At 39.6% G+C, this 27,186-nt stretch overlaps 1 protein-coding gene across 1 annotated transcript in view; it reads right to left on the reverse strand.

Annotated features, from left to right (window-relative positions):
* Nucleotides 1–27,186, reverse strand: part of pax2a (paired box 2a) — a 71,895-nt gene that overhangs the window by 42,337 nt on the left and 2,372 nt on the right. The window contains exons 3-10 of the mRNA XM_087802310.1: nt 26,346–26,543; nt 22,858–22,943; nt 21,918–22,037; nt 20,546–20,590; nt 13,370–13,545; nt 8,740–8,860; nt 1,840–2,058; nt 338–439 (exon numbers count right to left, since the gene is read on the reverse strand). Coding sequence (XP_087658436.1) covers nt 338–439; nt 1,840–2,058; nt 8,740–8,860; nt 13,370–13,545; nt 20,546–20,590; nt 21,918–22,037; nt 22,858–22,943; nt 26,346–26,543 — 1,067 coding nt within the window. The remainder of the gene's footprint in view (nt 1–337; nt 440–1,839; nt 2,059–8,739; nt 8,861–13,369; nt 13,546–20,545; nt 20,591–21,917; nt 22,038–22,857; nt 22,944–26,345; nt 26,544–27,186) is intronic.

Below are 27,186 nucleotides of genomic sequence, written 5' to 3' on the forward strand. Positions count from 1 at the left end.
AAATCATCCGGAGGGAATCCAAACCGCTAAAATATATAATTTAAAATGGAACTTCTTGTTTGTTAGTAGGTTTCTGATCTGGCTTATTGATTTTGTATTAGTCTAAAGAGTCTTTATATTAGTCATAAAGCATGAAACTATAGCTTGCAAATAAGTATGAAACAGATATTGTACTGTGGTATTGTATCATAAAAATAAATACACGTCCAGTGTAACCCTCAGTAGGATAACCAGTGTTGGATTTCTGCGCTAATTCTTAAATAATATTTCAGAATTTATCATAGATCTAATTAATTGATTTTATTGTGAATATTAAATGTAATCTGGTTGCACCTACCAGGAACCATTCCAGCCAGTGTAGAAGTGGGATAGCTGCCTTGTCCCGTCGGGGGGACGTGAGGCGGGTAGCCGGGTAAAGTAGTACTGGCCATTTCCCGACCTAAAACAAACACAAAGAAAAAAAAAGAAAAAGATTTAAAACAGCTCAAATATTAAAACATGTCCACCATTTAACGAACACAAGCTCAGTGGACACAAGTCATGGAGAATATTTTTATGCTTCAGTGGATAAAGATGTTTTTTTTCCAGCGACAATCCAGCGAAGGCACAACAGTTATATTGAATAATATCTCATTAATTTTGGGGGAAAAGGCAAAAGAGAATGCAAAGCAAGAGGCTGCAATTAACTGGTGATGACAAACCAGCAGCACAAGACACAATAATAGTTACGATAATGAAGCAGTTGGTGTTTTAGTTTTAGGATTAACATGATCATGTGATGACAAATCTTCAGAGGGAAGCGATCAAGTCATGCGAGTTAGTCTCACCACAAAGTTAATACAATATTTTTGACTGCAACACTTCGCTCTATAGCACAACACAAACAAAAATAAGATAAAATAAAGTAAAAATCCAGATTAAATTTATTTTCTACTCACCCTCATGTCGACCAAGAGTTAGGATTATTTTCAGATTAATCTGTTTATTTTTGGAGTTATAGGCAAAAATATTTGTTCATTTTAATGTAGCAACTGGAGCTCAGTTGTCTTCGTCTTCCTCCAAAAAGACACTTAAAAACATCCAAATACCTCCATACTGCTGTAACGTCTGTCTTGTATTGAAGTCTCGACATGAGGAATTGTTCCAAAAAAACTTAAATAAGTCAATATTTTAAGATGTTTTTTAGTAGGACTGATTAATTTTTTTACTCTGAAAATAATCGAACACTTAGTCGACATGAAGGTTAGTAGAAAATGAGTCAAATTTGAATTTTCAGGTGAACTTTCACTTGAAGCCTGACGATGAAACTGAAGCCGGTTACTTCAAAACATTCTTCAAGAACAACTGCGCCCTTAATGTGTCGACCGACTTAAAAAAAAAACGACACCGGCAGCAGCGAAAAAAAAACACTCTCTGATCTGAGCCCCACATTCAGCGGCGTAATTAACAGTGACAGCGTCAGGTCCGGCTGGATGAAAGAGGCGAAAGGGGACAGAGACGAGTGCAAAAGCGGGGACCCAGCATCAGCCTCACGTCCTCCGCCTCTGCATCGCTCCCCTCACCGTGGCCTCCTCGGGCGCCTCAGAACGTGGGCCCGTCACGAGGCTAGAAGCACCCAGAGGCCTATTGTTAACCCCAGAGACAAGTGAAAGGTCAAAGCAGGAGAAACGTGGAGAAAGGGAGAAAAAAAGTTGCTGTTAATGAGGCGCAAGCTTGCTCTTGTAGAAACAGTGGAGGAAAAAAAAGTCGACAGCATTGTTGGATTTCAGAGATTCAGGAAGAAATAAAACGGGTCTTGATCATAACTGGTGTTTCGGTGGGCTTTAGTAAAAGCTGTACCTGCTATAAAATGCTGGCTGGCATACTGGCTGTAGCAGGGGCCGTGGGCATGAGCAGGGTAGCTGGGAATGGAGGCATCTACAGAGAGGCCGGAGTGCTGGGACAAGATGTCAGCTAACGCGGAGTCCCCGACAGTGGAGGGAGTGAAGGGGGCAAAGGACGCCTCATGGGGCTCCCGCTTTACGCACATGGATGGTGGATATGATGGGTGAGAGTCTGCTGAGTGGGACGAGAGAAGAGTAGAACGTCGGTGTCCACACTGTAACAGTTCAGCCACACAAATGCATGAGGTGAGTGGAGGGTGAGCGTGGAAGAGGACCAAACAAAAGTACACTAATATGTATCCTTTTTAAGTAAAAGAAAAACAGATTTAAATTCAAAACTGGGCTTTTAAAGCTCTTAAAAGAGCTTTAATTGCTGTAGTGCATTATGAGTCTTGACCCCTAGTGACAAGTGTTTTCTTTATAAGCAGTACAAAAAGACAGACATTAAATGTCTGCAATGAAAAAGCTACTTAAAAATCCACTTTCACTTCTGGATATTAAGTTTGGTTTACCATAACCACGCCCAATTGGCTGTGATTGGTCAAGCTTCTAGGTTTGTCACTGTGCATCATCAATCCTGGAAGTCTCCACCTCCAAGGCACTCTTTGTATAAACAAAGCAGGGTATGATTACTGCTGGCTGAGAGGAGGAGTGAAGCCAGTATTAGGTCGTAATGGACTCCTCTCTCGTAACCTCTTGTTCGCTGGGATATCAGACAGATATTATAAAGTAATAAGTAAGTTAGTAAGCATGATGAGGGGTTTACTGCATCTTGGAGATGAATACTACAACATTTGAAATAGTTTAGTGGGTCAGGAAAGTTGGAGCTTGACATTATTTGCCATTTAAAGAATGTATCTTGCTAAAGCTGTTTTTCAAGATCACCTACCCCTCCTTTAACCAACTGACGGATATCTTGACATGGTATCAAAACTTAGTTTTAGTGGAAACACATCCATACTAGACATTTTAAAACGTCAAGTCCAGTTCAGTCCTTTGATATAAACAGTTTTATATGAAAAACTTTCCAACAAAACGTACTAACATATTAGTGGAAAACGTGCCTCATTGTAACAAGTATTACAAGAGCATGCAGGTGCTGGACTCATTACTGAGCTCTCTGTATCTCCGTGACTCTCTGAGCTGATAAGTAGACTCATATTCAGCTCTTAATCAAATAGCTTATAATAATCCAGACGCTGTAATTCGGGGAGCTAAGTGGCGGCATACACTAGCGATAACGGATCGCGCCTGATCAATCAAGCTCAAATGCTTTAAAATTTCCCAAAGGTTTTTGGGGGAAACAAACAGAATAATCTCCGAGCTGCTTTCACTCCCACAAACAATCGGCCGGCGGACGGTTTCAAAACTCTAATTTGGCTGATGAGTCCTGGCATCTTTCATTTCACCGGCTCTGCCTCTCGAACCTATGCAATCAATGTGAGCACTGTGTCCGACTTCTGCAGCACAGCCTGTTGTTATCTCTGGGGCCTGTAGGGAGAGATGGCTCTTTCCCGACACCATGATAGCCTCATTAGCTGTTTCCCCCATCTTTGTTGTTTTACAACAAGACTGTGTGTTGCGATTCCTCATTAAGATAAGGTCTACCCTGTCAGCCCCACGAACCCTAATGCCAAAAAAACAGACAACATAACTGACTGCTTTCCCATCGGAAAGCGTGGCAGGTTCTCCGAATCTCTTCTTTTGTCTCCGTGAGAGCGGTAAGCGGAGGTTGGGCAATTACGAAAGAACCGTCGGCCTGCTAAGACGACGATAATTGTAATAGAAATGTTTTTAACTAGAGCGCCCTGACTCACCGTCAATTCACGCTACAACACAGTGCTCATGAATCCCTGGCACCAGGATTATAATGAATCAGCTTCTAATTGGCCGAACCGTGAGTTTGTCACACGTGTCCGTTGAAATGATGCCGCGCCGTTCTCTGCTTCATTATAGCTTACTTACGTTAAAGTTCTCAAGTTCTTGAGCAGGAAAAAGTGTCATTGACGCAGCTCAGAAGATGATATCAGCCATAAGTGTTGAGCAGAAACTCATTACATGTTGAGCACAGATATGCACTTTTGTGAGCTTCTGTAAAAAAGGCCAATTATAACTTAGGAACTGAAAGTTTGGCTCGTTTTTCAGACGTCGGTATAGAAAAGTACTCACACATGTCAGTATTCTGTCTTCTGATAGTACTTGTTGTGTCTGTTTAAATGAATAATACATCAAAATACGGGATAAATAATGGAATTATGAAAAAAACATAATTTGATGTATTAAAAAATACCATAAACAAACAGATTCTTGTCTGAGGTATTGCAACGTACGGAATTAAAACAGCAAATTTTCCATCTAAAATAAGTTGAATTTGAATTCATGGGTGACATCATTAAATAATGAAAAAATACTTTTTTAAAATCCCTCAGTTGAACAAACTACACTCTACACCAGGGGTGGGCAATTATAATTCTTCAAGGGCCACATTCAATTTCATGAATGTTGTCAGGGGCCGTCAAGCAAAAAGAAAGACGAGAAAATCCCTAAAGAAAAAGGACATTCGTTTTTATGCCGTGACATTTATTAAGCTAAATAAGATGCAATTTTATTCTTGTATATATATGAGTTTTTTTCAAAACATTCAAAAACATTTCTTCAAGTAACTTAAAAAAAGGTTTTGAGGGATTAATATATACTCGAAAAATTACACAAAAAAGGATTGAAAGGGTAAATTGGTGTGAAAATGGAAATTAATAAAAAATGCAAAATACATTTGTTAATGCATAAGAACCATTTATACTGTACATGATCAAACTTTGACATTACGAGGGCCGCATAAATACAGTCAAAGGGCCGCATGTGGCCCCCGGGCCGCACTTTGCCCAGGTCTGCTTTACACCTTAAAGTGATAGTTTGTCCAAAATTCAAATTAATCTCATGTTCTACTCACCCTCATGTCAACTAAGTGTTAACATTCTGTATAGTTTAGGTTTTATTACAAAAAAGAAAACATGTACATATTCAAGGCTTGTTTTATCGATGGCCAACACAGAAAAATTGCGCACTAACCCTACAAACAATCTTAAAATATAGACTGAAGACTTTACGTTTTTTGGAACAATTTCAAGGCTTCAATGGACGTTACATACGAGCAGTATGGAGGTATTTGGATGTTTTTAAGTGTCTTTTTGGAAGAAGACGAAGACCTGGTCTCGAAAAGCGCTATATAAATAAATATTACTTATTTACTTACTTACAACTGAGCTCCAGTCGCTACATTAAAATGAACATATATTTTAGTCTATAACTCTAAAATGGAACAGATTGCTCTGAAAATAATTCCAAATCTTAGTCGACATGAGGGTGAGTACAAAAGGAGTGAAGTTTGAATTTAGAGTGGATAACAATTTAAGTGCACATTAGCAGAGATGTGTACTTGTGTATCCAACATGCTGACATTCAAACTTGGAGAGCAAAGGTAGAATTAATTGAAAGTTCCTGCTGCTCCGTCTAATACTTCCTGTATGATACCATTACTTCTGTGCCTGAGCAACCTTTGTCAAACAGACAGGGGTTACGATGCAACAACAGCCGATACAAACGCTTCGTTCAAGATCACTGAGCTCTGAAACTAATCAGACATGGTGTTGCTTATTGTCCTGGAGATGAGGCAGCGCATGGGTAACGGGAGCCTGTCAAATCACAGGCCCTGATGCAGGAGATGGAAGATAAACCCGGAGTCCTTGGGGACTCTTCTCCCCAGCAAATGCTTCTGTGAGCGGAGACGTTATAGAGTTCTCTAACCTCTGTCTGTGCTCTACCACCGACACAACGTCTGCAGACCCCATCAAGCATAGAAATGGACTGTTAGGAACCAGCAGCAGCAGTCGTGATGTTCTCAGATTTATCTTCCACGCACGGCTTTTGGTCGAGTGTTTTCATTTTCTTACACAACATACACCGAGGAACTTCCATACGTCAACAGAGAGCTGACATGGTTTCATACGATCTAACTTTTCCAATCAAGCACAACTACATAGGAATTTTTCTCTTAAACTTGTCCACAACTGGATAATCAGGGTAAAAAACACACACTATAAACACAAAATTTACAATAAATCTGTAAACAAAAAACAATATAAACAAATCTCTGTTTGGCTACACTAACTTTACAAGACTTTACAAGTCTTCGAGGTTCCAAATGTAATAGATGTGGAGGCATTTATATGAATAATTATACATATATACAGTATATAAAATACTACTATATTTCTGGTTGTTTATTCTCTTTATTGATGTGAAAATACTAAAACACCAAAAACGACAATCTGTAAGAACTGCCTTTTTTCTTGGTTGTAATTTGGAAAACAAAATGTTGAATGTTTCTTTTTTTTTTACATAAAAATACATTCAATATATAAAAGTGAGCAGTACTATAATTTATGATAAAACGTCTTAATTTTTTACACTGTCTTGTGTTGTTTTGTGCTGTTTTTTGTGGTTACATTCGTGTTGTTTTTTCCCCCTTAATTGGATCATGGGGTCTAGATTCTTTCCCAGCTACTTAGGGAAAAGGCGGGAGTGAAACCGAACAAGTCACGGCTCTATCAACCATCTATGCACACACTCACACCTCCAGACAATTAAGAATTGACAATTCATCTTTGTATGTTGTTGGAATTTAGGAAGAAATTCCCACACAAGCGAACCCATAACCTTTTGCTCCAAAGGACCAACTATACCAATGAACTGCCATATATCTCTAAAACACAACATTTTAAGAATTTGTTATCAAACCAAATATTGTTCGACCTGAATAAAACTTTCATTAAATATCCTTCATTCCTGAGTTCATTCCCCCTTTGGAGTGAATCCCCGTCATAGACTCATGAATGTCGGTCTGTTGTATAAAACACGGCAGGACAACACGTCATTCTCCCTAAACATTTGAGGATATCTAGGTCAGAGAACCTATTGAACTCACATGATGTATAAACCACGGCTTGATGTACTCGCTCGATACTTTTTATCAAACGCATTTGCATCAAAATGACAGTAATTAGGAATCTGGAAGGTCATACATGTATAGTTGGACGCCGACACAAAGCTTTTTCAGACACACAAGTGTTGGCTCAGAGTCAGGGAGCGCCGGCGAACGATTGCATGTTGCTCGGCGCACGGATGCGCTGAACGGTTCGCAGTGTTCATGTACGGACGACACGGATACAACAGCTCTGTGCAGTTTGCATTCATGAGGGAACAAAGTGGCCCATTTATTTACTTTCCCAGTCGGAACCAGCGAAGGGCATGATGAAAATGGTAAAAAGGCGGCGGAGTGGTTTACGCTCTTATTTAAAGAGGTAAAAGATTCTTTATTTACATCAAGATAATTGAAGTGACAAAAATGGCCAACATTGTTTCCAGAAGTGCCCTTGAAATGTAAAACTAAGTACTTCATTAATCATCCATCTTTAATAGATTATGCAAATCCCAGGACATAAAAATCAACAAGATCAATAACTGTGTAAATTTTAATTGGAAGCAGAAAACATTTAAAGAACGAATATGATCTTGCGGCTTCATCCAGTATGGAAGTGTAATTTATTGATAATTGGATCCCAGCCTAAGTAACGAAGGTAATTGTATTCCGCTCTGGCATACGTTCATATTTACTGCCTTTCTTAATGGCAAGCCAGAAAAAAAAACACTAACAACCTACAGGCAATCAAACTCCTAATGTATCACTTTGCATAATCGTGAAAATGAAGTCATGAAACTTTAGTGAAATTCCCTTCAAAAATAATCTTTTTTTTATTTTTTATTTAAGAGAAGTTAAGTAGACTTGTGGCCCTCACATGGATCACTTTTAGACACGCCCCCTCGCCGCCCGGGCCCCCAGGTGGTTTTGGAGGCCACCTGCTATGAGTGTGCTCCCCAGAGCGAGACCGCTTTCATACGAGGAGTCCTGCCTAAGAGACAAAAACACACCTTTCTTCTCCTTGAGGCCCGACTTTCTGGGGGTAAATCCACCTCCCACATATTCAGGAAGAGAAAAGGGGTCTTTCTTTTTCCCTTAGTGCAAGACTGTAGGGATCATTTGAGAAGGGCCACAGCCATTTTCAATCATGCTGCCCTTTCTCCTCACTTGTTCCCACTATCTTTCCACACAGTGGACTCATTGACTTTAATTCCCGCTACATAATTATGGGAGTTTTTATTAAAGGCGGCCATATTATTCTCTGCCGGACCATCTGTACACCTGACCTCGATGGGAAAAGCCACAATGAAGCAATATTTCAATTAACTGGGCAGACATCAACTTGGACAGGGGAGAAGAAGAAGCCAATCTTGGTCGCGTCACATGATACAGATAGTTAATACGAGCGGATATTTAATACTCTACACCTGCAATTACCCGCTGGCAGCCGCTATTTGAACACAGCGTCTGGTTCATGCTCGTGAAAACACCTGTAATTTCACTGTTTCTTTCACTTATTTAATCAGCCTCTCCCTCTCTCTGTGGCTACACAGCGTGAGGCAGCCAGCCAAACATCGAGCCATTCCAGCCGCTGTCAATCAACGGGCCATCATAGCCCTTGATGACAACGTCCTGTCGCGGCAGCCACAGCAGCTGTCTTATGTGAGAATCGCTCCCAGTCAATCTGTTCGCAGACCAATCCAAGATAAGACACAAAGGGTACAAAGTCGTCGGTAGGGTTTTTTGAAAAGAAAAACACTCCAACACTTTTGGACAATCAAACTCTCTAAGCTCACTTCCATTGATTCCATATTTGAGATGCCGACATCTCAAGTTGCCTCTAAGTTGACGTGTGTGCGTGAAAGTGTTTGTTCGTACCTGTTACGACAGAGTAGCTCTGGGAAACACTGGACGCAAGATCGGAGCTGCCGCCGGAGGAAAGGCTCGGCTTGACGTCTTCGATGCCGGGATTAAGAGAGGGGAGCGAATATTCATTGGCCTGTAGAGAGAGAGACGACATAAGACAACATTTATTATGAGTTATTGTATTAAATACAATGTTTTAAGATACACTTAAATATGGGTTAGAAGTGTTTACATCGTTCTATTATACAATACATCTCAAAAGCAACATGGCAACACATTTTCCACAATCAGAATGTGTCACATGTCCCTTGGAGAAACATGGTACGATACGTGAGGTAAAAATAACAGATTGTAACTTCCTAACTTGGGAAAAATATCAAGCAATTCCTGTAAATATAGGGTTTTTAGAATTTTGACTCGAGTGACTCCACCTTCAGAATAAAAAGCAATGTAATTTAGATTTTGCTGAATTTGACATGGCATATTCCAAATCAATTATAATGTTTATAAAGCAGGTAATTTTTTTAATTTACCAAATATGAAAAAATGTAAATATAAAAATATTTTTTAGTGCAGGTTTTATTACAGTGGACCCTGTTTGATGTCATTAAAGGGCGACTAATGTGTTGAATTAAGTGTGTCTTAAATAGATGTTGGACTCTATTGTGCTCATCAGTATGTGTTTGTTTGTACAAAACTCTCTTTTCATTGAAATATTTACATTAGAAAATGTGCTTAAGCCCCGCCCACTGAAAACACTTGTTTTTTCTGGAAATAAATCCACATCCACTCTGCTGTGATTGGTCAAGCGTCAATGTGTGTCACCGCACGTCATCAATGCCGAAAGTCACCTCAAAGGGACTTGTTGTACAAACAAAGCGGGATGTGAGTTCAGCTGGAAGGAGGAGGAGTGAAGCCATTGTTAAGTCATAATAGACTCTTATCTCGTAACCTCTTGTTCACCCAAATTTCAGTCAGGGGAGAACTTTAAAAATGTATTGTTTATTACTATTGTTGTAAAGGTAGCAACATCCTTCATATGTTCAGTCATCCACAGGTGACTTGTAACACATTGTTTACGGTACTGCTACAAGAACTCACTGGTTCAGTGAAGTGTTTGGATGAGAATACAGTGTTAAATAAACTTCATAATCTTTATATTTCAAATAGTGTTTCTGTTTGATTTGGTTTAACTGTGACTAACTGACACTGTTGCCACCGTGAGACACCATAAGACCGAGTCCAACATATACATTCTCCGCCTGCACACACATAAGTCTGACTTCAGTACAGGGGCGTCCATGTAGATTACATATACAGTAGTTGGAAGGAAACCCTGGTGGCACCAGAGGAACGTGTCCCTCACACTGTTTCCTTCAGAGTGTCTGTGGAGTCTGTGAGTGCTCGCTGTCTCGGCTGGCTGTCTTTTACCAAGACCTATGATGTATGCATGCATTAGCGCTAGTCTGAGAAGAAGGCAGAGGGAGAGAGAGAGAGAGAGGGATGCGAGAGGGATTGGGAGATGAGTGAAAGGACTGGGTGTCAGCTGGCTCTTTGTGCTCCACTGCAGTCATCCCTGTGACCAGTCAAGGGAGGAGACATTCAGGGCTTTGTTACAGGAGAGACATGTGGTGTTTTTTTAAAGGAGGGTACAACCACAAAATTCACACTTTTTCACGAGGAGCAGTAAGGTTAATAAAATGATAAAATATGATGTGTCTTATACTGAAAGCTTGTAGGTCAACATGTACTGGAGCTGTTGGTGTTCCTGAAGGTCCTGAAACATACTTTTCACCTTCTGACTGAAGAAGGAAGGCGTATAAATGCATTTCCTTGTGTTTAAAAAAAAACTAAACGATAATATTTCCAATTCAAATGTACATTTGTATATCAGATTTTAATAAAAATGTGGTTTAATCAAGACATCAGTCTTATATAATTTAGTGTTTCTAGTGCGCTAACAGAAAACAACACTGAAGACTTACACAATGTAAGATGTAATAAAGTGTTAAGAAATGTCATTTAGTTAATTTAATATTCACCTATTGTCAGTTTGTTGGGAAAACAAATAAAAAACGGATGGATTTTCAGGAAATGTTGAAAATTGAAAAAGTAACAGGAGAAAAAAAATCCATTTTGGTTTCAGATTTACCATCTAGATCCACAAATAATTTGAAGATTTTCAATGGCTCTGTGTGTTGCGAGTTCTGGGAGGGCTTTTTGCTACTTGCCGTTGCATTGTTTGTCATCAAAGATATTTCAAATGAAAAGTCACTTACACATGTTATAAAGTGTTATGATGTCCTATAGCTAATTTAATCTTTAGCTTTTGTAGGTGAGTGAGTAATATAAATAATCAAACAGACGGATTTCGTTTATTTTCTTTCAGGAAAGGTTAATAATTGGAAAAGTAACAGAAAAAAAACTATTTTCGTGGGTTTCCGATTTACCATCTAGATCCACAAATCATTTGAAGATGTGTCCCTGGCTGTTGTGTAGCTCTGTGTTTCAAGATCCATGAGTGCTATTGTCACTTGCCGTACCATTGTTTCTCATCAAAGATTTTCCAAATGAAAAGCCACTTACACAATATAATATGTTTCTTTAGCTTCTGTCAGTTATTTAGGGAAATAAATAAATCAACATTTTCTTTCTGGAAATGTTGATCATTGGAAAAGTAACAATTGTAAATGTCAATTTTCATTTTACCATCTGGATCCATAAACAAATTTGAAGCTTAGCTCATTGTGTACTATTTTTTGCCATTATTTCAAATGAAAACAATTGTATTATTACAGCAAAATGTATGTGCATTCGTTTCCTTGTCTACGAGCTGCTATTTGAAGTATAAGAACGAGATCATCTCTGGTAATGACTTGGCTCCGACTGCCAGCTGTGATGAATCCTGTTTGTAAATGAGATGACACTTCCTGACCTTCCCCTTCTTTAAATGGATAAGTGCGTGTGCTCGCGTTTGTGTTTTGGAGTGTCGCTATCAAAGTGTGTAGCGTGTGCATCTGCCGGGACCTCAATGGGACGGGGGGTCCCTCGGGGGGGCGCGCCGGTGACCCTAGCCTTGTCCACCTCTATCACAGATAAACTCTAATTGTCTGCTTACAACTGTTCCCTGGCACTGGGCTGGATGTTCTTCTCTATTCCGCCGGGCCTCAACAGCACAAGGGCCATTTTGTCATGCAGATGGGCTGTGGGCAGGTCCGGGGCAGCGCTGGGTGGAGGGCGAGTGGCAAGCGCAGTGGGGCCTGAATGACCCGACCACATGGCTGCCAGAAGTGTGGGAGGGAAGAGGCCTATTCAGCCAGGCCTCTTCAAAATGGCTTTTTAATGCCCCGATGCAGACACCAGACAAGCCCCTAATAGCCTAATATCCCACCTTTTCACCACTTCAAGGAAAGGAGGGGGTGTTAGGAACAGAAGGGGGTGGAGGGAGCGCGGGGAGAGGGCGAAGCCGGGGCTGATTAATATTACGTTAAATTAAAACTGATTTTTCTGGACCATTCTGATGCAGTTTTGCTCCCCCCTCCTCCGTCTTCTTCTTGCCTTTTTAATACCTTCTCCTCCACTCTTTGTGATTGCAAGTCATTTCCAATTCATTTTGGTATTGATCTTGCCGTAGAAATCACTTTGGTAATTAGCTGCATTAGGGTCTGCATAGCCGGCTGAGGGGCTGTCCCTCTGATTTATCGCCGCTGTAATTCCCGGCGATAGCGCAGAGATGAAAATGAACTCAATTAGGGCACAGCTAAGGCGGCTCTGGCACCCTCGCAGAGTTCACATAAAAAATTAACAGTCTTGTTGTTTAACAGGCTAATGAATGTAAATAAAGGTTATCCGCTGCGACGCGGAATTGAAGGAAGAGGTCCCCGGAATGTAAAACTACACAAGTCTGTTTGCATTGTAACATCAGTGTGAGATTTAAAACCCTATTATTTTTAAGTTTAGTGTTTTTTTTGGTAAATTATATCATTACCATGCATTCAGTGATGCTAAGCTAGCATTAGTGTTGTGAGGAATAACAAAACTAAACCAAAAAGGGATAAAAAATCTTATTAAAATTAAAATGTCACTCATGTTCTACTTATAATCATGTCGACTAAGGGTTGGGATTATTTTCATAGAGTAATCTATTCCTTTTTAGAGTTATACACAGAAATGTTTGTTCATTTTAATGTAGCGACTGGAGCTCAGTTGTCTTCATCTTTGTCCAAAAAGACACTTAAAAACATCCAAACACCTCCATACTGCTCGTCTGTAACGTCCATCTTGTATTAAAGCCTCGACATGAGAAATTGTTCAGAAAATAACTTAAATAATTTTATATTTTAAGTTTGTTTGTTGTGGAAACTCCCAGTCTCTCAGCTCCTGCTTCACGTTTATCCTCATTGAAACACATTGAAACGAAAGAAATATAATTAACTTATATTTAAAATGATTTGTGTGGTGCAGTAAATTATGTGTTCAGTGTATGTCGACATGTAACTGAGTGTTTTTATATATATTTATCAATGATTATCTCCAATTTTACCTTAAAACTAAGATTCCACTTTGTCATTTTGACCAGACTTTAAATCAAACTTAAATATCAGTTAAAAAAAACCCAAAAGTGACCAAAGTCTTGTGTTACCTGCTCAGGTTTGATGTGCTCTGAAGTGGGAAACACATCAGGGTACGATGGCCGCTCGAACACTCGATCCAGGGCTTCCAGCTGCTGCTGGGTGAAGGCGTCTGCTCGCAGGTGCTTTCTTAAACTCTCCACGCTGCCCTGGGAGTCGCTACCAGGCCCGGAGCCTTCAGAACCGCCTGGAAAAAAAAAAAAAAGAGGAAAAGATGTTGACACGGGAGCTCCGGGCTTAACAGCCTGCCAGGCGTGAGAGATAAGTAGAAGAAAAATGAAAGAGGACGGCTGAGAGAGTGATGACAAAAAGAGACGTCGGTAAAGTCCTGCCTTTTATCTGTTTTGGTTCCTGTTCTAGTCTTCCTCGGGTCATCATGGGCCTGGACGCAGTAATTGACGGATCGCCTTTAGCTCGAATATATACTTGTAAAGGAGAGAGTGTGTTTGAGGACTGGTGATTACGTTCAGAGCCTCTCAGGAAATGGAGAGCCATTATTTAACTGTACTATTCCGTCCTGGCGGTATCACCCCCCCCCCCCCCACCTCCATCCCACCACCCCCTCATATTGCCTGTCCTCTGGCGACCAGAATGGAGTGGCGACTGGATCATGGAGGGCAAACGTATGCATTTCCTCACTCAGTCAGACTCTATATAAACAAATGAGCCTTTCGCTTCTCTCATTCCGCCGACCTCTGACCCCATCACACTGGCCAGGAAGCCCACCGCCGCTTGTCTTTCCCTTTGCACCAAATCCTCAACGAAAAAAAAAAACCTCCAGGTAAAATCCCCAATAAGGCACCTCCTCTCCTCCGCTCTGCTTCCACTCCCCTCCTCTCTTCAGCGGATGAGGGCTTTAGCTCCCGTACAAATCTGTCATTCTAAATTTGCAGCAGATTATGTTCTCTCCTGGGCGAGCCGGCGGTGATATATGATATGCAAGGCTGCTATTGATTGCCTGATCTGCCAGCAGAGGAGGGAGGCGAAATGAACTTGGAATGAACATCATGCCTCAACTCATTGTGCGTATAATACTCTACTTAATCCCACATTTTTCTGTGCTATGGAATTCAATTGATCAATCATGTTCCACTGATGGTACCATTTCAGGGGCGTTATTGCCATTCTGCTCGGCTGCTTGACCTTTTTTCAATGGCTGAGGCCAGAGGATGAACCCGAATCGCTCTGAGAAATAGATCCACGGAGAGAATGGAGTGGAGGACCGCAATCCGGAATGGAATGTGTGAACAAAGTGTGTGTGTGTGCGCTTGTAGGCTGGAGCGTTTGAAGCATTTGAAAGGAAGTGTCGCTACATCTTTACAATAAAGTCGATTCATCGGTGCCTCCTTACACAGCATGGTCTTATTTACAATAATCTTTAAAAATCATCACTCATTTATAAACATGATTTATCTTGTTTAAAATCTCCTTAACTGTTGCAGTGCATCATGGGGCTTGTAGTGTAAGTGGTGGCCTACATTATTAACCATTGTAGACAATATTTAATCATATCATGGGCTGAATTATTTTCACTCACCAGCTCTAGACGCATACATTGAAGAGAAACAAAATAAGAGGTTTCTTGTTGTTAACAAAAACTAAAATTGTTTTTTATTTATCATATTGAAACTAGTGGGAATAGAGAAGGAATAGAAACATGAATTATCAACCGCCACGTTTCTTTATTCACAATTGAATTGGTCAACTTTCTTCTACTTTTTTTGTTGTCCTCCGCTGTGTTTTTCACTCAATAACTGTACAAATATTTAACTTAAATTAAGTTTTATGTGAACGAATGAAACAAGTTCAATATAAGCCTTTTATTAAAAGTCCTATTTATTGATAATCTTTCTATATTTTGGTTTAAAATGTTGCTTTGTTTGTTCGGTACTCCGCAGAATAATGAGTTCTGTTTTGTTTCTCTTCCTGTGGCCATTTAAAATATTTCCTTGCACGTTTGTCCTGAAACTGATGAGGCATTCTTTATGTTGAGTCATCTGATTTGTGAAAGGCGCACGACTAAATCAATGCAGGGAAATGCTCATTATGTTTGCTGTGTTTTGCTATTTTAACATAAACACTGATTGGCTTTAATAGTCTGAATGATGGGCCTTCATTTCTCCGTTGATCGTAGCATCAGAGCCTCGTTGTTTGACATACATCAACAGATCGTTGCTATAAATCAGATGCTTTCTTTGACAGTGTCAAGCGGAGTGTGAAACCCAACTGTCAGTGTGTTTGTGTATGTGTGGGGGTGTGTCTCATTGGCTCTTCTTAAGGGTTTTTAAAGCACATTGTCTCCGCGGGTACTCGGCTATCACTCCTAGGCTGACTGTTCTGAAGATGTAACACCAAGCTGTGAGGAGACAAACCAAGATAAGACGGAGACTCTCCAGTGCTTGTCAACACATTGTTAAGCAGGTCTAAAATAACATGGCTCGCGGCGCAGATGTTGCCCTCAGTGTTGCTCCGACTGCGGCTCTGATAAAGCAGATTGAGAGAAAGTAACGGCAGACTACAATGAAGGGAAAGCTGTTTGCTTTGTTCCTCGGGGAGATGTTTGCATCCCATGGTGGCACAGTGCCACTTCATGTCCTTCTTTCATTCTCATGTTCCACTGATAAGATAACTCAGTGGGGAGAGCGAGGTGGGAACTTGTTTGAAAGGCAAATGAATTCCTTAACATCGTCTGCTGTAAATCAAAGCTTCCAAGATCAGAGGCTGGGAGTGAAGCGCTCCCTGACTTGTGCTCTTAGTTGGAAATCATGCCGTCGCAAATTCAGGATCATTTGTTGATTTTTTTTCTTTTATGCATTCGAGGTTATATAAAAAAAAACACGTAAACAAACGGGTATACCCAGAGGGTGAACACTCCCCTCCCTGTAAGCTAGATATATTTATGAAACCTCTGAAGCGGAAACAAGAGTGCTGGGTGCTGCGTGTGTGTATGTGTGTGTGTGTATGTGTGTGTGTGTGTGTGTGTGGCAGCAACAACCCCAGCACGGCTGTTAAGATCCTGTTATGTTGCAGAGTGTTTAAGAGCTTTATTAATTCAATTTAGCAGCAACAACCAGTGTCAGACAGTAGCAGGCAGACTGTGATACTTGCCCTCCGTGTCGGCGATACACGGATCAGGTTTGAGCAACAGTTAGCAAAGGATTATAAAAACATATCTGGTATAGCAGTAAGTTAAAATTAAAAAGATTATTTTCAAGTTTTTAATGAATGAGCTTTAGGTGCTGAACCGTTGAAGCTTATAACACTGTTAAAAGATTCAAATTACATTACGCATTAAAAAAAAGTTAACTAAGGTAATGTTTTAAATGGTTTTGGTGGAAGAGTTAAAACTCCATTAAGCTACGATGCTAACATGAGTGGCTTCTGATCAGGGTCACGTTTGACTTTTTGAAACATAGTTGTTGCTTGTTTAAATATAAAACATTTAATTTAAAAAAAAGGATCCTATAATATTTTTTGCACCACGGACCGGTTTAGTGTTGACATTATTTTAACGGACCGGCATACAGATACAAACAACAGAACTAAAATAGTACGCCCTGCAAAAACCAAACTGTTCATAAAAATACATCTCAACCTGACTCTATATCAGCAGCAGTGCTGGTTACCTGCAAAAAGATGGTCCAATATAGAGTTTTTGTTTTACTCAATGTGACTTATTTTGTCGTTTATTTTAAATGAATACACCTTTCAGACAAATTATAATCAATACAATATAAATGTATTTATTAATTTTCTCTCTATGTGGGGCCCGGTATCAAAAACCTACCGACCCAGTGCTATAGACCCCTCCCTCATGCTTAAATCATTTGTTTTCTATACAAAAATATTGTCTGAACTTTATATTAATCCACTGAGAAATAATAATACAGAATATTCCACTAATGAAACACTATATTTTGACTTTCAATGGTCATTTTATCATATAACTGCAACGACATTCATGGAGCAAATAAAAGCTCTCAAGGCCTATTTCTAAATCTAGTTTCTGTTGTCGGTTTTAATGAAGAATGCTCGTTTAATTTCCTTCTTATCCTCTACGATGTTTTCTCCCCGTATAATGCCAGTATTTTGAAATTCAATTAACATATCGCATCTTTACTCTTGCATCCTCTCCCTCTTCAGGCTGAGTAATGTACCGCACCATTAATTCAGGCCTTGCAGCTGGTAATTGACTTGATTTGCTTCCTTTGGAGGGAATATCTTTTATTTTTTTGTGACAAATCTTAAGTTGTTTACAACTGCACTGAATGGTATTATTAGCGGGTGTAAATGGAAAAGTCCAAAGACTCGGAAAAAAAAAAAGAAATTGGATGTTTGGGAGAAAGAATTTGAGATTGAGAGGGGGAAATGAATTGTGGGGGATTTGTGTCGTCGTGGTCCTAACAGCGTCTTGTCTCAATGTTACGGTCCACGGATCTTCTTAAACCTGAGCTTTTTTTTCTCGCCCTCACACACGCCGCCACCATCATCCTGGTCATGATAACATTTATTTCTCTTTGGCTGTGGATGCATTTCTTTTTGAGCGTGATCCATTATTGACTCATTGTCATGGACTGGCTTGACTAGTCAACCAGAGTGGGTCCAGGTTCAAATCCATACGCTAACTGATTTTAACCCTTCCAATGGGCCATATGGGTTAGAAAGGAAAAGTGAATGGTAATTGCTAGTTTTTCAATTGCAACTCGGAGGTTGTCCATCCTAAAAGATATCTCTACTGAACAGCGTGATATGTGCGGAACAAATAAAGATGTCTCTCACGTGGTGACAATGTAAGTTTAAGATCAAAATGTTTCTGAGCAAGACGATGGTCATTAAATCTGTTGTTTATTTATCTATTTAATTTATCTTTGGTGGGGTCAACTTCCAACCTTTAAACTTCTCAAACCAGGAATCCATAATCAAATACTTCTCCTCATCAGGTTGCGTTCTACAGAACATCTCACTTGATTTCATAAATAAATAAAGGTAACACACATTATCTTCTTTTATCTTCCACTCCTTGACTGCATGTTGCGGTGAGTCAAAGTAACTACAAATCAATTTAAATCGCAAAACTAATTGCTATTGGGTTCAATGATATTGTCATGCTATTGATATGACTAAGAATAGTTATTTATTTAACATGTTAGCAAGCTTTTGTTTGTACTATACCACCAATCTTTTTCCGATTAGATCTAGATTTTGTTTGTTTGGTTGAGGGTCTTATGTTCATTTGTAGGACTTGAAAATTAAGCCTCGTAAGAATTGGTGTAGCATTAATCTTTAGCAATAAACACTGTTTTGCTGCGAGATTATGGTGTATTGGCAAGAATCAATATCAGGAGCATAACTCAATACCATATAGTGCGATACGTTAGGAACAAGGATATTTTAGTAGTATTGTCGAGTGCTTGACTCTGGTGTTGCAGAATTTACAGACCACATGACTCTTGACGAAGTTGTAACTGTGTTCATTTGTTTTGAAACCAAAATATATTTAAACATCATCTTTAAAAGCTGCTGGAGACGACTGTATCCTCTCGTCCTCAGTCATTGGCGGAATCTCGCAGGATTTCATTGTTCGTTTAGTTGCGGAGGGCGTAATGACTGCCGCCGTCTAGTGGCAAGAAGTTTAATTGCAACACAAAAATGAACAAACGCTGTGAATATTTGCATGTTAATTGTAAATAAGAAAATGTGATTTTTTTTTAAACTCACTTAATTATACTACGGTAAAAAATAAAATATGATATGAGATGTACAAATGAAATCGATACAATGCTGTCGAATATTATTTACAGTATCGTGAAAAAATATTGCGACGTATCCACGTATCGATATTTTCTAACGCTTCATCTGTGATGCTGAGGTTGGTTTTCAGTGCAGCTCATTGCTACATTTTAGAAAATAATCAAACAGATCTTCAAATTAAAAATATGAAAGCTCCTCAATCCAAAGAATCTTCTGTTGCGGTCAGTAACAAACGTGCCCTGAGCTCACACTCATCAACTTCCTCCGCTCTCATCACACACCCTTGCTACAATAACAAGCGATGACCTTTGCTTTCGCCTTGTAATTTATCACCATATCTCCCTACTGGCTGTCCTCCCAACAGCTCTATTCAGGATATGGTGAGCCAGCCATGAGGGGAAACTTACAGTCAGGTCACATCAACCTGCCGACACACAGCAGCGAGGTCAGCAGAGAGGTAGCTGACACTGACCACACATTAATAACTCTGAGAGCGAGGAGCTCGAGAAGAAAACGAGGGCACCAACAAAGGTTAAAAAAACAAAAAAACAAACTTGGAGCACATCTGAAAGAGTTGTCAAGCATTCACCTCTGTTTAAATGATTCAATGAGCTCCCGCTAATTCCCCAGCTTCACTATTAATGCATTTGGCAGGAACTACATTCCATTTCCTGTAATGAGATACACAAATAAATCTGGCTATGGATAGATTCACGGTGGCGAAGATGATGTGGGGACATTGAGACACACTCTCCCAGTTCTGGCATAATTGGTATCGCCGCTCGCAGACATGCAAACCAATCTCTCCACAGATAAAGCTTCTCTTCTCGCCCCTTAAGGCGATTCCTTTTGTCTTTCCGATGGCTTGCACACTCGCGATAGAGGGGTGGAAGAAAGAGGGGGCTAATTTGTGAATTAATAGCTTTTCTCTGTAGAATTGCAAATTCTTTTAAATGTCAATGTTCACTGTGTGAAAAGTATGAGGACATAAATAGACACAATTGCACAGTGTATAAAAGTGTGTATCTCTGGGTTGTGTGTTTACGTCCGGATACAAGTGACCAGAACCTTAAGTAGTAGGAGGAGGTTTTAAAAAAGAGAGGGAGACCTGGACCTTAGTCACCTTATTTAAGCTTAAAACAACAAGTGGATCCATCGTAGGCCATCAGAAATAATGCTACGTTAGCATCACAACTAAGACACTTTATTCCTCTCTTTTATTCTGACTTATATTACAACTGAAATGTTATATATATTTAAAACTTATTTCAGTTTTTGTCATTTATTTACGTTTACACATACATATTGACCTATATTTATTGAAGGTTTTAATCAATTCCATCATCACAATAAACTAGAAAACAAAGCAAAGAATAACAACAAAAGAAATGATGATATGAGCAGAAAAAAAAAGTAGAATCTTATTGTCAACTTACAATGTCCGATTTTCCTTCCATCCATGTGGTTGCCACTCCAGATCACTAAAGGGACAGGAACATGATATAAGTGGCATGTTTTTTTTAATAAATGCTCATTGAGAAAGACATCCACTAGTCCAGCTTAAAGCAATACGGCAACATGAAGACACACACACACACAAACACACACACACATTCAAGCACACACGCACACATGCAGCCTTATGTTTCCACCGGGCTGTTCCTACACCTGTTCGGGCCTCCACCGGGGACATGTTAATTCATAGGCATTAAAAAAAGCCAATTGTTTGCACAACCGATAATCTATTAGCCCTCAGGCAGTGTGTCCACTCGCTAGCCTTCCCCTGGAATGAGAAATACTGGCTCGGACTCCATAGCTCTCAGTTAATCTTTGAATGGAGAATAGTTATACGGGAGGAATTACAATAAAAAACTAAAGATAATTTTACTTGAAACTAACATTTTGAGTGTGTATTTTATTGTCTTAATATCTTGACACCTTGTACCTACATTTATCTTTTAGATTTGTATTCCTTATGTAGGATTTAAAACTGATTCACTATATGACAATATGGTTCAGGAAATAGTCTAAAAACGAAACAATTTTTTTTTACATTCTAGCAGGAAGTTTATATTTAATCAATTATTCAACCATGTTAAGTAATGTTGTTATCTGATATGACCTTAAAAGCGTAACTCATTTTAGAGCAGTGCATTGTGGGATTGTCAGGCCTTAAATTTGACATTTTTGATTTCTAACTTTCAATAATTAAATTGTCCTTCAATCTATCAGAGAAAAAGACAATCTCACTATTTTAACCGAGATGAAATTAAATGTTTTTCAAACAGTATGTAGTGTAGGTCGAACAAGACGCTCTGTAAATATTTTAAAAACACATTTTTCGTTACGATAGTTGCGATCAAAAAAAAAAATTGAAGTATTTATGGCTTGGTCTACACTTATTTGTACTTTACAAGCAGCAACAAACCTTCTGCCATCTTCAAGATTCTATCTATAGAGAGATTATAGTAGCATAAAAATCTTCTTTCTTATTTTTATGAGGTGCAAATCAGTGGTGCTGCTGTGCCAGAAGGGATTACACGTGTGTGACAGCTATATGGGAGATCCTCACTAAGTCTGAGCTCGGTGTAAAATTGAGATGCAGCTCTGTGGGTGTATGGTAAAACTTAGAGCATCAAAAGCTGATTGAATCGCACTCCCAAGTCTCACACGGACCTGATATACAACATAACAAGTCACTGGAGACGCACAGAGCAACACACTGGGCCTCAGCGCTGTCATAAACGCCTCACACACAGAAAACAGAAAAACACTTAAATGAACGGGAGATAAAAAGATGTTTCTCACCATCGTCCCGTTTCCTCTTCTCGCCGTTGGACCGGGGGATACCCAGAATGCCGTTGATGGAGTAGGATCCTACGGGATCGTTGGAGGCGCTGGTAACAGGAGGGGAGGCCGTGCTGGGCACTGATGAAGGAAGGAATGGTTAATATGGATTTTTGTTGTTCTTTTTAGATTACCATGAATCCATAGGTCAGATGTATTACTAAACTCCTGAACTAGAGGGGGTATAGCATGTACACCACTTCCTCATCTCTGCACAGTTTCTGTAAGTACCTCCGCCAAGGAGTGGTGATTGGATTTGGATCCTGTCTGAAGCTGGATTTAAGGGTTCGATCGTTTCATCATTTATTTTTACGGTTTCTAATCAAAACTGCTATGTTAAGAACTAGCAAAATTGAAGAATAAACCCTGTTCTAAAGAAAAAACATGATTTGTTACACTCATTTTAAAAAACTCACTATAAAAATGACCCATCTATCTGTTGATATAGTGGTCCAGACTTTCATGAATTTAAAATCTCTTCAGGAAACTACAGATTTGATTTTAAGCTATTAACAAACCATGGCTCTTCTTAGCTCTTGGCAGAGGTATGTGCTATTTTAGTGCCTTTCTCCCATCACATTCCTATTTGGGGGCTTAAGGTAGATGACCCGGGACAGGCCTGGAGTTAACTGGAGACGCACTCATGATGCAACTAAATCCTATCTATTAACAGACAATATAAAGTCTTATAGCACGTCCTGACTCACGGTCTAGACTTCAATTCAAGAAAAAACCTTCTTCTACTCTGAGGAGCACAAATGTTCTAACCTTCTCTTCAACGAGACCAACCATCAACAGGAAGTGATATGTTCAGCAACTGTGACTGACCATGCTAACGCAGTGACTAGTTGGAGTGAACTGTATAGACGGTGCTTTGATACTCGGTCAGGATGCTGCTCACCTATAGTGTGTCCCGGCGTGGAGAGCGGCGTGACAGATCCATCCGGGGACGGGTGGAACTGCTGCTGAACTTTGGTGCGGATAATCCTGGTAACAGTGAGCAACACATCAATCAATACAGTTTCCAGAGCATGGAGATTCCCCACCGCCCTTAAACACAGCATATCATGTCCACTTACACCCGTGCATGTACAAGTGCTCGGCCGTTTTCGGCTGTCGCATCCTAGGACTCAGGCCTCTGTCGCAAATCGCTTATACTGGGGGCTTTGGGGCCAATCTCTCGAGCTGCCCCTTGAGATTGAGGATTCAATCTGGCTGGATTCTGAGGTTAGAAATATGATAAAGTCCCGCACAGCAGTAAGATGTGAGGTGGCGGGAAAGTCTTCATTGCACTTTGGTCTGAATGATCTTGCAAACAAAGCATGAAATCACATCAATTCACCTCAATGATCGGCTTCACTGACTCTACCTGGCCAACTCTAATAATCTCCCTCTCTCCGGCTCCCTCTTCTCTCTCCATCTTTCAGGCCCCATTTTTCTTTTACCCATCTCGCGCTCCCCCCTTTTCTCATCTCTCTCTCCCCACTGTCCAATGTGCTCACTGTTTTGTTGCCACTTTGTCTGTTTCTCACAACATCTTTTTTTTTCTTCCCTCCTCTGATTCATTTTTGTTCCCATTTCTCTGCTCCGTGTTTGCTCTACTTTCCCACTGCTTGTTTTCCAGGCTAACACAGAGGAATCCTGCCGGCTCACAGGAGATCAGTGTCTATTGATTGGGACTCTGGGATGAAAAAGTTGAAAAGGAATGGCAGGAGCAGTTGATGCAAATGGCGATCTATATATAATATGTGACAGTAAAGCAATAGTAGCCGATGGAACCGTGTATGCGATACTGTTCTCTGCCATGTAATTAGATGAGCATGAGGGGAACTTCAAAATCTTTGGTAACTGATAGATTTCTTTTTTTTATGGAGCAGAAGTGCCAGAGGAAACTTTTTAATACATTGAAATACAAAAATCTAAAGGAAATATTTGAAGAAAATTGTGTTATATGAATGAATGTGAATTGTTTATGAGCTCTGTATTATCTTAGTTGAAATGTATTTATTTTCAATGGTATAAGCAACTCAATTTTGCCAATATTATTGCTAAATAAACAATGATATCAAACAGCAGCTCAAGGCGTCTTATGTTAGATTATTTTAGATAACTTGTAGAGCGCAACTATAGTTGTATTATATGATTAATTTAAAAATAAATCACTATTTCTTTTCCAAATTTTAAATGACTATAGCTTTTACATTTAAAAGATGTGGTCAGAATAAAACATTATTAGCTGACATGACCCTAAATTGTGTTCATTAAAAAATTACATGTATTATATATTATAATGTTTTTGTTATCAATTCTATATTGTTTAAAGGAAAGAATTTGAGAAAAGAAAAACATGAATTTAACACTAACTTTTCCACTGGTTTGTAAATAAATACTCTTTTATTTTAAGACGCACTTGGTCCTGCTAACAATAACACTTGAGCGTCCAGAGTTTTTGTGAATGAATGAAGCCCCTGTTGAACTTAAATATCATCATAAAACACTGAGATAAAGTGTTTCCTAAAAGACAGAGTTTAAGCAGCCGTTCATAATCAACTGATAGTAATTTCATTGTTATGATAAGAGCAGTGCGGTCTTCAGACTTGTAAACTAAACAAAGAGGTGGACGACGCTCGAGACCAACATCTATCTCGTCTGAACCGGGCAGCGAGGGGTTAACCACCTCAGGGAGGGGGGGGGGGGGGGGGGGTGGTTGTACATCAGACTCTTTTCATTCCCCTCGCTTGCTCATGTGTCCTCCGTACATTCTCCTCCAGGCAAGCATCAGAGGCTCCTCCAGAAAACACACATCAATATTTTATTTGAATTTCCAACATCTCGCCACAACAGTTATCTGACCTCATGACTCGAGGGAGCCTCATAAATTCAAGGACTTTGTTTCCAGTCCATGTTGTTGTTATTGAATAAGCAATCTGGGAGCTTGAATTAACGACTTTTGTTCTTCTTGTAGGTGGTGAAGAATCCCCAAAGAAGTATTAAAATGGGGATCAATATGATTGAGAGCCCGCTTAGGAGCCTCTGTCCACTGGGCTTGTGAGTAACAGAGTGCAAACCCCGTCTGAGTGATATTTAATAATGTATGTTTAGACTTCTTCTACGGTGGTCAGAGCAGAGGTCACCCCGGAATGACCCTCTGAGGCGTGTTTCAAACTGTGTTTCTAAGGACGTCCTGGTCAGATGAATGATTACTTTGTTGTTGTTTGCAAGGTCATGCTCGAAATATGAAGAAAACGCATTTAAGTCAATGATTTACAAGAACAGCTCCAACACCAAAACACAACAGAACATAGAGGGAGCGCTCGCTGGAGCCAGATTTCCATAGCAACGTGGCTTTCATTATTTTCTAGATTCCTCCGTCTTCTTTATTTCCTTGAGAGTGTGTTCTGCTCATTAAAATGTAATGCTGATGACCAGCTCTCTGGAACGTTGCCTCCTAACCAAAGTTCATCACTCCCAGACGCTGAGGGGACTTTTCCACTCAGGACACCGGGGGCGCCGCGGCCCTAAACACCCCACATCCACTCAGACGAGAGAAACTCCCTTTAAACGTTAGTGCTTTGATTCTATTTCAACTTAAACGCGGCTATGAATATATCTTTTTATCCTAAACATTTGATTATCATTAAAATACGTGAATACTTTTTTGAACAATATATTTTTTAGGGGCCGCAGAATGGGTGTTTTTTTCTTTTGCCTTTTGTCTTATCTTACTGACACCACAGAACATTTCTATTGTGGCAATAAAAAGTTTCTGATTCTTTCTTTCTTCTTCTTCTTCTTATAATTATCCATATTATTTTTTATTCATAATAATATTATTACTATACAAAAATATACAGTTTCATTCTTGAAAGCTCAATTTAAAGTTTCATCAGTCATTTATTTATAATATTTGAATATACTGCTCCAAATACGTTGCTTTAAATTATAATTTAAGCTAAATATTAATTATTTTGGTAGATTATTACACACAGTTTTTATTTAAAAATAACATTTAAACAAGCTGATTTATTATTTAAATTTTAGGTAATAAAAAAATGACATTAAATCCATTTAGCGCCACCTATTGCTGAATACGAGCTAGTTTCAGTGAAGAGAGTGTGCATGGAAATGATTAATAAATTGTAATTATTAATATATGGTAATAATAATAATAATCGTCATGTGTGGTCGCGGTATTGAATCGTGTGTTTCTCGCCCTGCCTGCGGATGCGGTTACGACTTATCGATCGGTTTTTATCGAGACAGATGTGAACGTTTCGAGGGTCGGGCCACAGCAACAGTGTCGTGGAGGGTCGCGAGGGGGGAGATTGAATTGCAACAGCGAGACCACCCGGCTGAAGAAAAAGTGGACGGTTTTTTTGGGGGACCTACCTGTTGATGGACGAGACGCTCGGAACCGTGTCGTTGTCGCAGACCCCCTCGGCCAGCAGCCGGTCCCTGATCTCCCAGGCGAACATGGTCGGGTTCTGCCGCTTGTAGTCCGCGATTTTATCCACAACTTTCGGGGTCGCAACTTTTGGTTTGGATCCGCCAATCACCCCGGGTTTAATACTGCCAGTTTCGTAATACCTGTGAGGGCGAACAGAGCGAATGTCCCTGAATGCATCACCACTCATCATCGCCTTATTTATAACATATAATAAAAAAAACATCTCTTTCGTTTGTTCGTGTTGGTGAGTGTGTGTGACCCTCACTTAGATGACAACCAAAAAACAAAAATCAGCAGTGAGATGGAGATTTTTTTTTTTCCAGTTTAAATTTAAATAAACTCCATGCACATGCCACCGTGACTTCTTCAAATTGAATTTACAGTACTGTAATGGCGACAAACATTGAGTGTGTGGGAAATGGAATACCTCTGAAATGCCTTCTGATAGCTGAAAAAAATATTTCAAAATATTATCTCACAGCATTTTTGCTTTTAAAAAAAATAGAAAACAAAAAGAAGCGTGGGTGATTGAACGTTTCATGCTAAAAAAAAGTGTAATAATGCATTTTATATGAGTATTAAATATTGCAAGCGACTGTTTTTATGCTTCTCTTGCTGTTTGTGTCCGGCCTTTTCGCGCTCTTTGTGCATTTTTGTGTTTTATTATTTTTAAACATAATAATAAAAACAAATATATTTTTGTATTTGAAGCCGATTTTTTTTTAGTCCTGACAAGCTGCTGCATGTGATGGATCTAAAATATTGGTTTGCAAAAAAAAAACT

Source organism: Callionymus lyra, chromosome 11, assembly GCF_982586985.1.
Source record: "Callionymus lyra chromosome 11, fCalLyr1.hap1.1, whole genome shotgun sequence".
Lineage (NCBI taxonomy): Eukaryota > Metazoa > Chordata > Actinopteri > Syngnathiformes > Callionymidae > Callionymus > Callionymus lyra.